The 16766-nt window shown below is 50.5% G+C and overlaps 1 protein-coding gene across 1 annotated transcript in view; it reads right to left on the reverse strand.

Annotated features, from left to right (window-relative positions):
• Positions 1-708: 708 nt before the first annotated feature.
• The window catches only part of LOC143692803 (uncharacterized), a 54113-nt gene continuing 38055 nt past the window's right edge, over positions 709-16766 (reverse strand). Inside the window, exon 3 of the mRNA XM_077173034.1 lies at positions 709-1415. Within this exon, the coding sequence (XP_077029149.1) occupies positions 709-1415 (707 nt within the window). The remainder of the gene's footprint in view (positions 1416-16766) is intronic.

Below are 16766 nucleotides of genomic sequence, written 5' to 3' on the forward strand. Positions count from 1 at the left end.
GAGCCTGCCCCGACTCAGCTGCAGCCGTTCCCTCCACTCCTGTCCCTGGGCACCAGAGGGAAGAGGTTCCCACAGCCCCAGCCAGGGATCCGCTCCCAAGGCTGCTGCCATGGCCACCAGGGCTGGCACCAGCTGGGATGCTCGGTTTCCACGGGCCGGGCTTCAGCAATGGGATTCCCCAATTTCCTGCTCCCGCTAAAACCGCGCTGCCCTCGCTGCTCTCCCGCCTCCCATGGAAAGCACAAAAGGCAAAGATCCCGGGCTGGGATAAGAACAATTGATTGGGAACAGCAATGAGATAAGAAACAAATGGAACAGAAACAAAATTGATAACAGAAGGGATCAATAAAACTGTTTACAAGGAAAATAAAAACACAACTCACTGGGTCTGCCTGGCCACAATTTCCCATGTCTGGAATGGACACCCTTCTCCTCAGGGGTGAGAGAGAAAGAGTCCCTTTCCTGCCCCTGGCAATGACCTGAGGTGGGAGTGAATGTAATGACAGGACCATGGCCAGACCCTCATGTTTTTCAATGCCACATCATGTCACTGGGAGGGGCAGGAAAAGGGACAGGTGTCTTCCTCACATGGATCACAGGGAACATGGATCACCGGGGCTCTCCCCAGTGTGGGACCTGCAATGGAGGACCGAATTTTGAGCAGTGAACGCAGCTCCTCCTGAAACTGGGGCATATGCAGGGCTTCACTTACCCATGACTCTGTTTGTGTCTGGTCAAGTTAGAGCTGCTGGTGAAGCTCTTCCCACACTGGGGACACTCGTAGGGCCTCTCCCCAGTGTGGATGCGCCGCTGGTGCCTGATGAGGTGGTATTTCCACTTGAAGCCCTTCCCACAGTCAGGGCAGCGGAAGGGCCTCTCCTCTGAGTGAATTCGCTGGTGCTTGAGGAGATCGGAGCTGGTCTGAAACCTCTTCTGACACTGGGGACACTCGTAGGGCCTCTCCCCAGTGTGGATGCTTAGGTGTTTCACAAAGGTGGATCTGCAGCTGAAGCCCTTCCCACATCCCCCGCACTCGTAGGGCCTCTCCTCAGTGTGGATGCGCTGGTGCCTGATGAGGTGGGATTTCTGCTTGAAGCCCTTACCACAGTCAGGGCAGCAGAAGGGCCTCTCCTCTGAGTGAATTCGCTGGTGCTTGAGGAGATGGGAACTTCTCCGAAACCTCTTCTGACACTGGGGACACTCGTAGGGCCTCTCCCCAGTGTGGATGTGTTGGTGCCTGATGAGGGCAGAGCTGCAGCTGAAGCCCTTCCCACACTCCCCACACTCGTAGGCCCATTCCCCAGTGTGGATCATCTGGTGGCGGATCAGGGTGCTGCTCTTGCTGAAGCTCTTCCCACACTCCAAGCACTTGTAGGGCTTCTCCCCATCATGAAGCTGCTCCTGGACCACCAGCTCTGAGCTCTGGCTGAAGCTCTGTCCACCTTCCTGGCTCAGGGTGGGTCTTTCCTCCTCAGAGCCCCCTGAGCTGGGTTTAGAGCCCCTCCTCCTCTGGGATCTCTGGGGATTTTCTTCGCCATTGGATTTCTTTGCCACGGAGCTGCTCAAAACTGCTTCTTCCACGAGGTTCTGCCAAGGGGACTTGTCCTCCCTGGTCTCCATCCTCAGCCCCTTCCCTGGGTGAGGAACAACAAGGAGAGGATGGGATTTGCCTCTGTGCCAGAGGGAAGGGGAAGGAGATCCCCCCAGTGCATCCCCGGCAGGCCGGGGTTGGCAGCAGGGTTGTCCTGCAGCCGGGGGCCGTGCTGGGCTGGGAGATGGAGCAGGAGAGAGGGGGAAATGGGCACTGACTTCCTCCTCACCTGCCTGGGTATCCCAGGGCTCCTTCCTCTTCCTCACAGCCTCCTCCTCTATTGAGTCAAGGTTTGGGAATGGGAAATCCTGTTTCGGGGACCAAACAAAGGTTGCGCATATTGTCTTTTGAACTGGTTTGAAGGCAAAGCAGGGGGGAGAGTCTAAATCAGAATTACAATTTAATAAGAAAATTTCAATCAAGGCAATGATACAGAAACACTGCCTTAAACTGACAGAGTCAGGATATAACCTGACACCCTGTTGCTCAGGGTGGTGGCTGCAGTCCTGTGGGAGTGATGAACGTGATTCTGTACAAGCAGTGATCCTGTAGAAGGGTCTGGTCTTCCTCTGAAGGTCCAGGGGTGGTTCTGGAGCTCTTGTCCTCTGGGAATCCAGTAGGCAAGCTGCTCCTGGTGCTGCAAGGCTCAGCTTATATCCAGGTAGGAATGCTTGGATCCTCCCCCTGGGCGGAGCATCCCACAATGGGATGATGGAATTTTATCAGTCCTGCAGTGACAGTCAATGGCCCATTCACAGAAGATATCTCCCCTGGAGGGCGTTATCAGGGCTGAGTGATTGAAGAGATAAAGAACCCTGCCCCACCTGTTTATAGCAGTTGATGAAGATGGGGATTGAAAACATGCATTGGGTTCCATCTTACACTGCAACCTGAAACAGTGGGGGAATCCCTGCTCAGGGGGTGAACACCACCCCCCTTACCCAAACTGGCTCAGGTGTAAAACCCCCACCCCGGGAAGGCCACACAGACACAGGGGACAATGTCACACTTGGCCCACTCCAGGGGAGGTCTCTGTCCCTGTCACTCCCTTGCTGTGCCCCCTTTTCTCTTTCACAGGCCGGGGTCTTTGCCAAATCTAAGAATAATTTTTTTCTTTGTTCCTGTAACCTTTGTGACACCTACACAGATGTGTATAATCTTTTCATAAAACAGGTATCACAATGTATTGGGCTGAATTTCCACTTTTCTTTTATCAGAATGTGCCAGCAGCTGAGCTAGGGCTGTGCAGGACCAATGGATTTTGGAATTGCCACAAAATTGCTTCTACTGTCAGTTTAATAAATTTTGGGATTTGTTTGCCTTTTCACCACAAGTGACTTGTGGGAAGAGCAAATTCAAGGCATTTTCTGTAGGATTAAGTTTGATTTTTGTAAAGAAACAACTTTACTTTGTCTGGTGCCCAGGGGATGCTCAAAGGGTCTCTGTGCCTCTCACACTGGGGGATGCTTGTGAATGGCTTGGGAGGGTTGTCCCTGTCCCTGTCACCCCAGGCCATTCCCCAGGGGTGTCCCTGTCCCTGTCACCCCAGGCCATTCCCCAGGGGTGTCCCTGTCCCTCTCACCCCAGGCCATTCCCCAGGGGTCTCCATCATTCTCACCCCAGGGAATGCCTGGGGGGTCTCCCTCCCTCTCACCCCTGTGCCAGGGGGTGCTCGGGGCAGTCTCTGTCCCTCTCAGCCCAGGGGATGCTTGGGGCTCTCTGTCCCCTGGCCCTGGGGGATGCTCGGGGGGTCTCCATCCCTCTGGCCTCAGGCAATGCCTGTGCAGGGCTGGGCACCAGGGGCTCTGTGTTCCTCTCACCGCTGAGGCTGCTCGGGGCTGGGAGGGCTCTGCCACCTTCTCACCCCTGGGGAGGCCAGGGGGGTCTCTGTCCCTCTCAGCCCTGCTGTGGCCCCACCCAACCATCACTGGGGCCACAGGGACAGACACACCCCCAAACCCCCAAAAGGGCTGAACCTGGGATTTGGTTTGGGGCCGAGGATTTAGGAAGGGGCTGGAATTGGGGCTGGGCTTGGAGTTGGGGCTGAGATTTGGATTAGAGCTGGGATTGGGATTAAGGCTAGACATGGGATTGGCTTTAGGGCTGGGGTTGTGTAGAGAGCTTTTTGGATAATTGGTTAGCTGAGAAAGGACATTTCGATGTGATACCGATGGATAAGGATAGGGGAAACAAGCTGTGAACTGAGCGACCAGTGTCCAATCACTGACAAAGGTCACAGTGACCTTCTCTGAAACGGGAAGACGGGGGAGAAAATCGCTTGCCAGAAAATGTAGATATCTTAGGTAGAGAAGCTAGAAGAATGCAAACATAGAAGCGAAACAATTACTAGAAGATAGAAGTAGGTGTGGTTGATCCAAGTGTGCTTTAACCAATAATGAGCTCAGCTTTTGCAATATGTATAATCTTCATTAACACCAATATAAATATGTGTGGGTTTTCAATAAACTTCGGGATTTGCCATTCATGCATATTGTGTGCTGCATTTCTCCCGCCGTTCACGACAAATGGTGACCCCGGATGTTCTTCTTCGGGACTAGCCACGGTCGGCGGCGTGAGCGTAGTCGGGTCCTATCACAGCTGAGGACGGCAAAAGCACCGCTGAAAAGAGGGAAGGTGCCGTGCCCCAGGTGACCTCAAAGGAGAGCCCGGCCGATACGTGCTGCCGGAGCCTGAAAGAGCTGCAAGAAGCGCGCTGTTATCTTCAACACGGATAAAGAAAGGCAAGCAGCATATGATTTATTTCCTAGCTTTATATAAAAGCGTAAGGTTAAGGGTATAGAGTTGCAGAAGAAGCTTCATGGGTTGTTAGCTCATGGGTATGCTCAAAGACTTTTTCGGACTCCTCGCACAGGGCATAGGTTATCAGAGTGCCGTATATTTGGGGATTAGTTGTGGCAGGCAGTCATAGATGATGATAAGACTGCGAGAAAGTTGGGAGATTTATGGCGAGTCGTGCATGCTGAATTTTTGAAATACCAGGCAGAGGAAAGAGCTGCCCAGCAGGCTAGCGTAGCCCGTGAAAGAAACAGGAGTTACAGAGACTGGTTTGGGTCCCCGCCGACACTAGCTCCTGCTCTAAACGGCAGTTCCCCACCCCCATCGGCGCCTGCTCTAAGCAACACGGCCCCGCCGACATCAGCGCCTGTTTTAAGTGGCACCCCCTCGCCGACTTCGGTTCCTGCCCCATACGGCGGTCCCCTGCCAGCACCGGCGTCTATGTTAAGCGGCGGCTCCCTGCTGACACGAGTTCCCGCTCCAGACAGCAGCTCCCCGTTGCTATCAGCTCCTGCTTCAGGCAGCAGCCCCTCCCCCCCCCCCCCCCCCCCCCCCCCCGCGCGTACTCCAGCCGTGCCGCCCGCAGCCGCCCCGCCAGAGAGGCTCGTGCCGCCCCCGGCCCTGGGCGACTTAACAGCTGCAGCGCGGCTGCCTCCCGCTCCGGATCTGCTCCGCAGCTGCCCCAACCCCCGAGCCGGGGGGGCGGCAGGACGGGCCTCCCACCCCCCGTGGAGCAGCGGGCTCTGGGAGGTCCGCCCGCCCCGCGGCTGCCCGGCGCAGTTCTGCTTCCCGACCACCAGCTCCCTGCGCCCGGACACGAGTAGCAGCTGTCACCGCTTCAGCTCAACCTGCCTCCAGCCCGCCACCGCCGGGAGCCTCGGAGTGGACCTGGCAGCAGCAGCGGACAGTAACCCTGACAACTACTCACCCAGAAAAGGTTCCAACTGGACTAAAGGGACCACTCATTATTGATGGATTACCTATGGGAGCTTTGCTTTTAGGACGTTCCTCGGCTACAATGATGGGATTATTTGTTTTATCTGGAATAATGGACGCTGACTATATAGGGGAGAGTTCTATTATGCTGTATACTCCTTTTCCACCTATGCAAATCGAACAATGAACTGTTGGATGAACTTTGACCTTTGTTAAAGGGAACTGATCTGGCACAGCCTGTTCGTATAACCCCTGAACAGGGTGAGACACTGCAGCATATATTGGACTGTGTTACACAAGGCAGTGTTCGGAGACGTGATCTTGATCTCCCTATACAGCTGACAGTTTGGTGTGGACCAAAATTTTTACTGGGTGCACTTACTCAGCATAACAGAAAAATGGGGGAGATATGGGCCTTGGAATGGATATCTCCTCCACTTCAACAACATAAAACCTTTCTTCAGAAAATTGAAATTTTAGCTGATTTGCTCAAAAAGGGTCGTGATAGGACAGTGGGGTTAGATTCAATGCCCAAAAAGATCAGTAAAGTCCTTATCGGATGCTATAACTGTCTACACAGATGCAGGAAGAAAATCCAAAACTGCTGCAGTGACCTGGCGAGAAAAGGGACAATGGCATCATCACATACTCCGAGCTACTGAGGTGGACACTTTACAAACGATGGAGCTATTGGCTGTTGTATGGGCCATGATGCATTTCTCTGGACCTCTTAACATTGTAACAGATTCTTTGTATGTTGCAGGAGTGTGTGAGTGAATAGAGGATGCCTCTATAAAAGAGGTTCAGAACAGGAGGTTACATGAGCTGTTTATGCAACTGCAGAGAGCAATTAAGCTAAGAAAGCATTCTTTTTGTGTTATCCATATCAGAAGTCACAAATGGGATATTGGTCTGGGAGAAGGTAACATGCGAGCAGATAAATTAGTCTCAATCACACAAGCAACTCCGATTCCCAAACAAACCATAGCCAGAGAGGCACACTCCATGTTCCACCAGAATGCAAAAGGCCTTCACAGAGAATTTCAGAGATCTATGGAGGAGGCACGGGCAGTAGTCAAGGCCTGTCCTACATGTAGTCATCATAATGGAGGCTGTGGTTTAGGTCTGGGAGTTAACCCAAGAGGGCTGAGCACAAATGAGACCTGGCAGATGGATGTCACACACATGGCAGAGTTTGGGAGGTTGAAGTATGTACATGTTACCATAGACACTTACAGTCATTTTATATGGGCCACAGCACAGACTGGTGAAAAAGCAGGGCAGGTAGAGAGACATCTCAGCAGTTGTTTGCAGTAATGGGAGTGCCACAGCGCATCAAGACAGATAATGGGCCTGCTTACTGTAGCAAAAGAATAAAGCAGTTTCTGCAGATGTGGGGGATAGAACACATAACAGGCCTCCCCAATTCTCCTACAGGGCAAGCGATTGTAGAGAGAGCAAATGGTACCTGGAAAAGATATTTGAGTAAATATAGAGATACCAGAGAGCCACAAGAGAGATTGTTAAAGTGTTTGTTTGTTTTGAACCACCTGTGTGTTTTTGGGGAAAATAAGGTTCCTGCTGTGATTCATCACTATGTACATGAAACAGATGGTGTAAAGAAAGATGTATGGGTGAGATACAAAGATCCCAAAACAAGACAATGGCAAAGTCCTGCTAAGGTGTTATAGTGGAGCCACGGATATCTTTGTGTTTCTACCCCTACAACATCTCTGTGGGTACCTGCTAAATAGACCCGAGCAGCTGTGTCTGATAGAAACTTTATGTTATTGCTTTATTAATTTTTGCTTCTTTTGTGGGCAGTGTAGACTATCAGGCATGGGCCCCACCACAGCCCAAGACTAACATATGGGTCACCCTGGCAAACTTAACCAAACAAGAGACTATTTGCCTGTCATTGTCATCTCCTGGCAATCCTTTCACAACTTGTTTGGTTGGATTACCAGCAGATCCCTGGCCGTGCCCTTTACATGTACCAACTTGTAAGGTCAGCAATGCTAGGAAGAGTGTGGACAATTGGGATCAGTGGATTTCCCACTTTCCTATAGCACCACAGGAGCCCCAAGAGTTAGAGTTGTTAGGGTCAGTGATGGCAGATGCATGTATTCATTTTAACCATAGAAGCCTGCTGTCAGTCAAGAACCATTCTAATGTTGTAACTTCCAGCATGGCTGTCTACCGGAATGCATCGGCCTGGTGCAATTATACAACAAAAAGAGTGTCGGTCTCATCCAAAACCCTATTCAATTGCCAGCAGGATATTTCCTGTTATGTGGAGACCGTGCTTGGGCCGGTATCCCATCAATGCTGCACGGGGGACCATGTACACTTGGACGGCTGTCTCTACTTACACCCAACATGTCCATGATACTGAACATGAGCCGTCGCCATCGTAGAAGCAAACGAATGGCTCATGCATTTGCAGCTGACTGCCAGGACGATGTAAAGTTTTGGTCCCCAGCGGCCATAATCGCAGCATCTTTCTTAGCTCCAGGGGTATCAGCAGCAGGTGCTCATGCTATTTTAAATAAGTTAGGGTGTTGGCTTGCTAAACAAACAAATGCAACTTCTTTAGCGATTTCTAGTCTTTTGCTTGATGTAGATTCTATTCGCCATGCGACAATTCAAAATAGAGCTGCAATTGATTTTCTCTTACTTGCACAAGGCCATGGCTGTGATGAATTTGAGGGCATGTGTTGCATGAATCTTTCTGATCGTGCACGATCTGTACACTCACGGCTCTCTGAGTTACGGAGGTTAACTGGGAACTTACAGGTAGAATCAGGCCTTGGTATTGATGGATGGCTCAAATCTTTAAACTTAGGATCATGGTTACGTTCTATTGTTAAGGTTAGCATTGTACTAGCTATTGTAGCTTTGTTGTTAGTATTAGTCTTGCCTTGTTTTTGTATATGCTTACAGAATATGGTGCGAAAGATGATAACTACCGCATTTAATCAAACCATGCTTGTTCAACAGAAAAACGGGGGAAATGTAGAGAGCTTTTTGGATAATTGGTTAGCTGAGAAAGGACATTTCGATGTGATACCGATGGATAAGGATAGGAGAAACAAGCTGGGAACTAAGCAACCAGTGCCCAATCACTGACAAAGGTCATAGTGACCTTCTCTGAAACGGGAAGACAGGGGAGAAAATCGCTTGCCAGAAAATGTAGATATCCTAGGTAGAGAAGCTAGAAGAATGCAAACATAGAAGCAAAATAATTATTAGAAGATAGAAGTAGGTGTGGTTGATCCAAGTGTGCTTTAACCAATAATGAGCTCAGCTTTTGCAATATGTATAAGCTTCATTAACACCAATATAAATATGTGTGGGTTTTCAATAAACTTTGGGATTTGTCATCCATGCATATGATGTGTTGCAATTCCTCTGCCGTTCATGACACCCCTGTATAATCTACTTGGAAATGTTCTGCAGTTAAATGCCATGCTGGGAGCAATTCTGAACAATGCAGCATCCTCCCCACACAAGGAGAACACTTCCAAGCCTCACCAGCTGTCTCCTCCCACCCAGATCTTGTCCCCCAGTGCTGGGAGCAGCTGCCAGGGCTGGCTGAGAGCTGTCCCTGGCAGGCAGCAGAGTCCCTGCCCCAGCACAGCGCCCTGGGCTGCAGGACCCTGCTCTGCAGGACAGCCCTGGGCACCCCTGGCTGCTCTGCACAAGAGACAAGCAGAGAATGTACTCACAGGCTCTGCAGGCATTGGCATGTTCCAGCTTGAGGAGATGGCTCCAGGAGCTGCAGCTGCATTGTCCTGCAGCCAGAGGTTCCTGTGCCAAGGGCTGGCAGTGATTGTGCCCCAGGCACTTCTCAGCCCCTTCCCAACCCTGACCAATTGAAGCTCTCTGTGCCTCTGTGCTGTGCCCGGGCTGGCTGCAGGCAGTGCCCCAGCCCTGCTGGGCTGGCAGAAGAGCTGCTCATCAAGAGAAATGTGCTTTTGAAGCTCTTCTTGGTGACCAGGAGCTGCCTCTGGGCCAGGAGCCCAGCCCAGCTCAGCAGCACAGACACAGCACAAGGACTTTAATCAGCCTCTGGGGCTTTGTGCTCAGGCCCTGGACATCAGTCCCTGAGAGGCAGCTGAAGAAACCTGTCCAGAACTCCAAGGCAGAATCCAACTTCCAAGTTTCTTCGACTTTTAATGGCTCCCACTGAGGGACACGACTGAGAAAGTGTCCCCAGGCCCCAGGCAGAGCAGAGAACTGCAGGCAGTGATGACAGGTGGGGACAGAGAGAAGCCAAGTCTTGGTGCCCTGGGCCACAGCAGGGTCTGTGCCAGCAAGGGCTGGGAGGAGACACCTTGTCCTGAGGCCCTGGGGCCTGCTGGCCCAGCCCCAGCCAGGCTGGGCACTGTCAGCCCCTTGTGCTGCCCTCAGCATCCCCCCCTAGCCCACATCCCAGTGGCCTCAAGGATCTGCTGCAAGGAGTCCCTGGGGAGCCTTGCTCAGCAATGGCCCTGGGGGCTCCTTCATGCTCCCTGCAGGGACTGCAGGTTTATCAAAGCACTTTGGGTTTGGCTTTTGCCTTGGAGTCTCTGAGAGGTTTGTTCAATCATGGCCTCCAATTATCTGCTGTAATTAGTCCCTGGAGAGGCTTTGTCAGTAACAACACTCAGTGGGGCTCATTAATACTTCAGGGTACTTCAGTTTTTTAAGCTACTTGGTGTTTCCCTTTGATACAGATGCTATGAGAAAGATTGTGCAGTTACAGCCTCCAATTATCTGCTGTAATTAGTCCCTGGGGAGGCTTTGTCAGTAAGGAGACTCAGTGGGGTCCTTAATGCGTCAAGGTACTCAATTATTTTAAGGTACTTGGTGTTTCATTTTTGGTACAGACTCTGTGAGAGGTTTGTGCAATCATGGCCCCAATTATCTGCTTTAATGAGTCCCTTGAGAGCTTTGTACTGACACTCAGTGGGGTTCATTAATGCCTTGAGATACTCAAGGTTTTTAAGGTACTTTGGAATTTCCTTTCTACACTGAGTCTCTGAGAGGATTTTGTGCCATCCTGGCCTCCAGTTCTCTCCTCCAAGGGTTCCATGAGGAGCCTGTGTTGGGCATGGACTTGAGTGCGACCCATTCATGCCTCGAGACACTTTGGGGTTTTCTTCTGACTTGGACTCCTGCAAAGGTTCGTGCAATCTCCTCTCAGGCCTTGTGGCTCCAGGGCTCATTTCCAAATGCACCACGGGACTGATTAGGATCAAGCAAGTCCTGACAAACCATGGCTCTGCCTTGATTTCCCTCTGCGCTAATGCAATTCATCAGGAAATTTTCCTTTTAGAGTTATGGAGAACTATTTCAAAGTGCTTCTAAGAAATATGTATTCCTGTCTTAAAGGGTGTCTTTTGTTGCCATTCTTGTTATAGAAGAGCTGATTGCAGCATTCTGTGATTCATCCAGGGTCTCTCCTAAGGAGGTCTGACCAGATCAGTGAAGTTGTACCTTCAGAGGTGACCCAGTGTGGACAACCTTGCCCCACATTCCCCAACCCCATGTGAGAAAAGATTTTCACTTTTAAAAATTTAAATGCCTTATTAAGGCCTTATCAAAATACAACTGAAGACTGAATAAAGAAAAGGATACAATGCCAGGAGCAAAGGATTCAGTCACCATGTGCTCATCTACAAAATGGATGTTCTGTCTTTTATACCTCTTGCCCCTCCCAAAGTCTTGTCAATCGACTCCTTCTCTGTCCAGTGGTGGAGATCACTGTCTCACACCTTGATTGGAGGTCAGGTGCTGCCATAGGAACAAGCCAACCCTCCCAAATGCCCCAGCTACTGAGGCCATCCTGTGATAGCAATGCAAGGGGGAGGGGAAGGATAACTGTACATCTACAAAACTTCTCTTAACATATATTTAATATTCACCCCTTAATTGTGAGAGTCAACCCTAGGATTACTCTTCTATAACAAACTCACCTTTCTTTTTCTATAAGTCATTTTGTTCAAACAATTGAGTCAAAATTTTTCTCTCTCTCTTGAATGAGTCATACCAGCATCTGTTGATGTGGGCAAGGACAGTGGGAACAGGAAAAAAAAATCTCAGGTTTTCCTTAGACACACTTATTTGGAATGGACAAAAGGGCATCCCAGAGGTCCAGTGTGGCTTTGACTCCCATCTACCGTGCCTGTGTGGCTGCTGCCCATAGTTGGTGCATCTTAGGGGTGAGCACAGAGGCCAACTCGGTCCTGCCCTCCAGTCCCTGTTGAATTAAAAGACAACTGAGGAATTACAGAGGTCTGGTATGGCCTTTTGTCCCTACCTTACCATGCCCATGGGGTTGCTACCCACAGCAGGGCTATGGAGCCTTCTTGGTAGCAAACAAAGGGGCCAACCCGGCCTTGCCCTCCTTCCTTTGTCTTATTTTCTTAAAGAAGCTGTCCCATTGCCTTTTACAGTCCCTTGTGTACTTCCCCTCAACAGCTGCTGGTAATTCTCACCCATTAAAACAGGAAGACAGTTCTCGAGCTGGTTGGTGGAAGCTTGACTCTGCTTTTTGGGCATCTTGGTGTTTTCCTGGTTGTCTCTCAGTCTCTGCTTGAGAGTCAATCTTGTTTCACCCAGCCTGGATGTTACAGTCCACTCTTTGGTTCTTCTCCTGGGCCTTTGACTCTGTTGCCATGAGTCCATCCCCGCTCTGCAGCTCGCACGGCCGATTCGGTGGTGAGCAGTACCTGAAAGGGACCTTGCCACTGAGGAGTGAGAGGCTGATCTCTCCATGGCTTAATCATCACCCAATCCCCAGGATTAATATTATGGATTCTGAAATCCAGGGTGGTAGTTTGAGGAATTGCCCCTTTATGTCTTAGCCCTTTTAAAGTTTGTGCTATAGACATCACTTATTTCTTGGCATTGGCTTCCCCTTCCTCATGGGTGGCAGCCTTCTGGGGCAAGGTCAGGAAGGAAAACCCAAACATCATTTCATAGGGTGGGACCCCCAGATCTGACTGGGGTTGGGTTCTAATTCTTAATAAAGCCAAAGGGAGACATTTTATCCATGACATTTGGGTTTCAGTCATTAGCTTAACTAGAGGTCTTTTAGGAATTTGATTCATTCTCTCAACCTGACCAGAACTCTATGGTTGCCCTGGAGTGTGTAATTCCAATTTTTCAGGCCAGGGCCTGAACAACTTTCTGCAATATCTTTGATGTGAAATGAGTTCCCCGGTCTGAATCAATTCTGTTTGCCATCCCATATTGGGGTGTCCTAGTTTAAGGCAAATTTGGGAGAGAATCTCCAAAGGAGGGTCCCTCCAGAAAGCAAACCCACACAGCCCCTCCCCGCAACCAGTTTGGGAAGGATTCCTCGGAGAGGAGTGGAAAGAACCTGTTTATTTAACAGGCACAGCACCCCCCAGTACACAGAATGAACAATACCGGATGACACCACTCTGAAAAAGATGACAAATTCAGAAACTCTCTCTTGGGGGTGGTCGCTCTGTTCTCAGTCCCTCCGGTGCTGGGGCAGCTGCTGCAGGCCACAAGGTGCAAATGCTCGGTGTTCCCAGGTCCCAGTCCGGAGCAGGTTCGAGATGGTTCAAAAAGGAAAGGAGAAACAGTCCAGGACGAAATTTGGACAGTTTAGCTAAACTAGGTAATGAGCAGAAGCAAGAGCAAGAAGTGAAGCAGAAGCAAGAGTGAGAGAGCAACGCAAAAAGCGAAGGCAAAAAGCAAAAGCAGCACTATGTACTGCCCGTCTCTGTGTCCTGCCAGGCTGATAAGAAAGCCCAAACAAAACTTTCACTCTTCAGAGCCAGTCTTAGAGGCATAGAACATAATATCCAGCATAAACAGAACACATGAATGGGGATACAAGCATCATAACGTCACCCTAGGACATTCCACCCCTTATCCCCATATCATCAACATACTACCACACATCATGCATTTATTCACGCAAAATTTCCATCTGTTCCCCCAAAAATTACAAACAATACCCATCATGCCCTCATCACATCCCCATGCTGGACCACTGAATCCATGCCCTATACTACAGAGTGGCAGGATTTCACCCCTTTCACCTTACTCACTCAAAGCTCCATCTATCAATTGCTCAGACCTTCAACACTTGCACGTTTCCTTCTCCATCTTCCACTTGCCCAGACCTTCAGCACTTACACATTTCCTTCTGTCTCATGTCTGTATGGTGTAATGTACAGACAATGGCAGTAACATCCAACAAACAGTGATATTTGCATATCATTCTCACCCCACAATCAGATCTCCCTGAGGTACACGTGTTGTTCCATCTCTTTGCATTATCCACCATGTGCAACCTGGTCCCTGAGCAAAGACAACCCCACAAATGGGTTTGTCTGTACTCGAGGCAGAATTGATCCACACAGTCTTCCCTAACAAACCTCTGACGTACCACTGGGATTTTATCTCCATCTATTATATTCAGGGACTCAGACTGGGCAGGACCTGCTCGGTTGGTGGAACCTCGGGTGTTAACTAACCAGGTGGCCTTTACTAAATGCTGCTCCCAGTTTTTGAAAGATCCCCCACCCAAAGCTTTCAGCTGGGTTTTTAGTAGTCCATTGTACCTCTCCACTCTGCCTGCAGCTGGTGCATGGTAGGGGATATGGTACACCCACTCAATGCCATGTTCCCTAGCCCAGGTGTTGATAAGGCTGTTCTTGAAATGAGTCCCATTGTCTGACTCAATCCTCTCAGAGGTGCCATGTCTCCACAGGATTTGCTTTTCCAGGCCCAGGATGGTGTTCCGGGCCACAGCATGAGGCACAGGGTAGGTTTCCAACCATCCAGTGTGGCTTCCACCATGGTCAGCACGTAGCGCTTGCCCTGGCATGTCTGGGGCAGTGTGATGTAGTCTATCTGCCAGGCCTCCCCATACTTGTACTTGGACCACTGCCCACCATACCATAGGGGCTTCACTCGCTTGGCCTGCTTGATGGCAGCACACGTCTCACAGTCATGGATAACCTGAGAAATTCTGTCCATGGTTAGATCCACCCCTCGGTCTCGTGCCCACTTATAGGTGGCATCTCTGCCCTGATGGCCTGAGGCATCATGGGCCCATCGAGCTAGGAACTTATGTTGCCAATCTAAGTCTATCTTTGACACCTCTATCTTTGCAGCCTGGTCTACCTGCTCACTGTTTTGGTGCTCCTCATTGGCTCTGCTCTTGGGGACATGGGCATCTACATGGCGGACTTTCACAGGTAGCTTCTCTACACTGGTAGCAATGTCTTTCCACTCTTCAGCAGCCCAAATTGGTTTTCCCCTATGCCAGTGTGCCTCTTTCCACCTCTCCAGCCATCCCCACAGAGCATTGGCTACCATCCATGAATCAGTGTAAAGGTAGAGCTTTGGCCACTTCTCTCTCTCAGCAATGTCCAGGGCCAGCTGAACAGCTTTGAGTTCTGCAAGATGGCTTGATCCACCTTCTCCTTCAGTGGCCTCTGTGACCAGTCCTGTGGGGCTCCATACGGCTGCTTTCCACTTCTGGTTCATTCCCACAATGTGGCAAGAACCATCAGTAAAAAGAGCGTAGCGTGTATCTTCTGCTGGCAGTTGGTTGTATGGTGGAGCTTCTTCAGCCCGTGTCACTTCTTGTTGCCCTTCATCAGCGAGACTGAAGTTTTCACCTTCTGGCCAGTTTGTAATTATTTCCAGAATCCCAGGGCAATTCAGGTTTCCAATACGGGCGCGCTGTGTGATAACAGCAATCCACTTGCTCCATGTAGCACTGGTGGCATGGTGCATAGAGGGAACTTTTGCTTTAAATATCCACCCCAGCACCAGCAGTCAGGGTGCCAGGAGGAGTTGTGCTTCTGTACCATTCACCTCTGAGGCAGCTTGGACTCCTTCATGGGCAGCCAAGATTTCCTTCTCTGTGGGAGTGTAGTTGGCTTCAAACCCTCTGTAGCTTCGACTCCAAAATCCCAGTGGTCGGCCTTGAGTCTCCCCAGACACCTTCTGCCAAAGGCTCCAGGACAAGCCATGTTTCCTGGCTGCAGAATAGAGCATGTTCTTCACATCTGGTCCCGTCCTAACTGGGCCAAGGGCAACCACATGAGCGATCTCCTGCTTCATCTGGGCAAAGGCTTGTTGCTGCTCAGGGCCCCAGTGGAAATCACTCTTCTTGCGGGTGATCAGGTAAAGAGGCCTCACGATCTGACCGTATTTGGGAATGTGCATCCTCCGAAAACCTATGGCACCCAGGAAAGCTTGTGTTTCTTTCTTGCTAGTTGGTGGAGACATCGCAGAGATTTTGTTGATGACCTCAGTGGGAATCTGACGCCGTCCATCTTGCCACTTCACACCCAGGAACTGGATCTCTCAGGCAGGTCCCTTGACTTTACTCTTCTTGATAGCGAAGCCGGCTTCTAGCAGAATCCTGATGATCCTCTCCTCTTTCTCAAATACTTCCATTGCCGTGTTCCCCCACACAATGATGTCATCAATATATTGCAGATGTTCTGGAGCCTCACCCTTTTCCAGTGCAGCCTGGATCAGTCCATGGCACATGGTGGGGCTGTGCTTCCACCCCTGGGGCAGTCAGTTCCAGGTGTACTGCACAGCCCTCCAGGTGAAAGCAAACTGAGGCCTGCATTCTGCTGCCAGAGGAATGGAGACAAACACGTTAGCAATGTCTATAGTGGAGAAGCACTTTGCTGCCTTGGACTGCAGCTCGTACTGGAGTTCCAGCATGTCCAGCACAGCAGCGCTCAGCGGTGGAGTCACTTCATTCAAGCCACGATAGTCCACAGTCAAACTCCATTCTCTGTCAGACTTGTGCACAGGCCAGATGGGGCTGTTGAAGGGTGAGTGGGTTTTGCTTGGCTCTTCAGCTCACGGATCATTCTGTGGATGGGAATCACGGCATCTCGATTCATCCGATACTGCCGGCGGTGCACTGTCGAGGTGGCAATTGGCACTCGTTGCTCTTCCACTTTCAGTAGTCCTACTGCAGATGGGTTTTCTGATAGTCCAGGCAAAGTGTTCAACTGCTTAATGTCCTCTGTCACTACAGCAGCTATGCCAAACGCCCAACATAGTCCATTTGGGTCTTTGTAACAGCCATTCTGGAGGAAATCTATGCCCAGAATACACGGGGCCTCAGGGCCAGTCACAATAGGATGTTTCTGCTACTCTTTCCCAGGCAGGCTCACCTGGGCTCCCAACAGGGTCAATTGCTGTGATCCCCCCGTCACCCTGGCAATGGAAACAGGTTCTGCCCCCACATGTCCCGATGGTATCAGGGTACACTGCGCACCAGTATCAACTAAGGCATCGTATTTTTGTGGCTCTGATGTGCCAGGCCATCGGATCCACACCGTCCAGAAAATCCATTTTTCCCGTGCCTCTCCCTGGCTAGAGGCAGGGCCCCTCTAACCCTGGGTATACATGGTAGAGGTTCCTTCCAGGGGATCTG

Source organism: Agelaius phoeniceus, unplaced genomic scaffold (assembly GCF_051311805.1).
Source record: "Agelaius phoeniceus isolate bAgePho1 unplaced genomic scaffold, bAgePho1.hap1 Scaffold_108, whole genome shotgun sequence".
Classification (NCBI taxonomy): Eukaryota; Metazoa; Chordata; class Aves; order Passeriformes; family Icteridae; genus Agelaius; species Agelaius phoeniceus.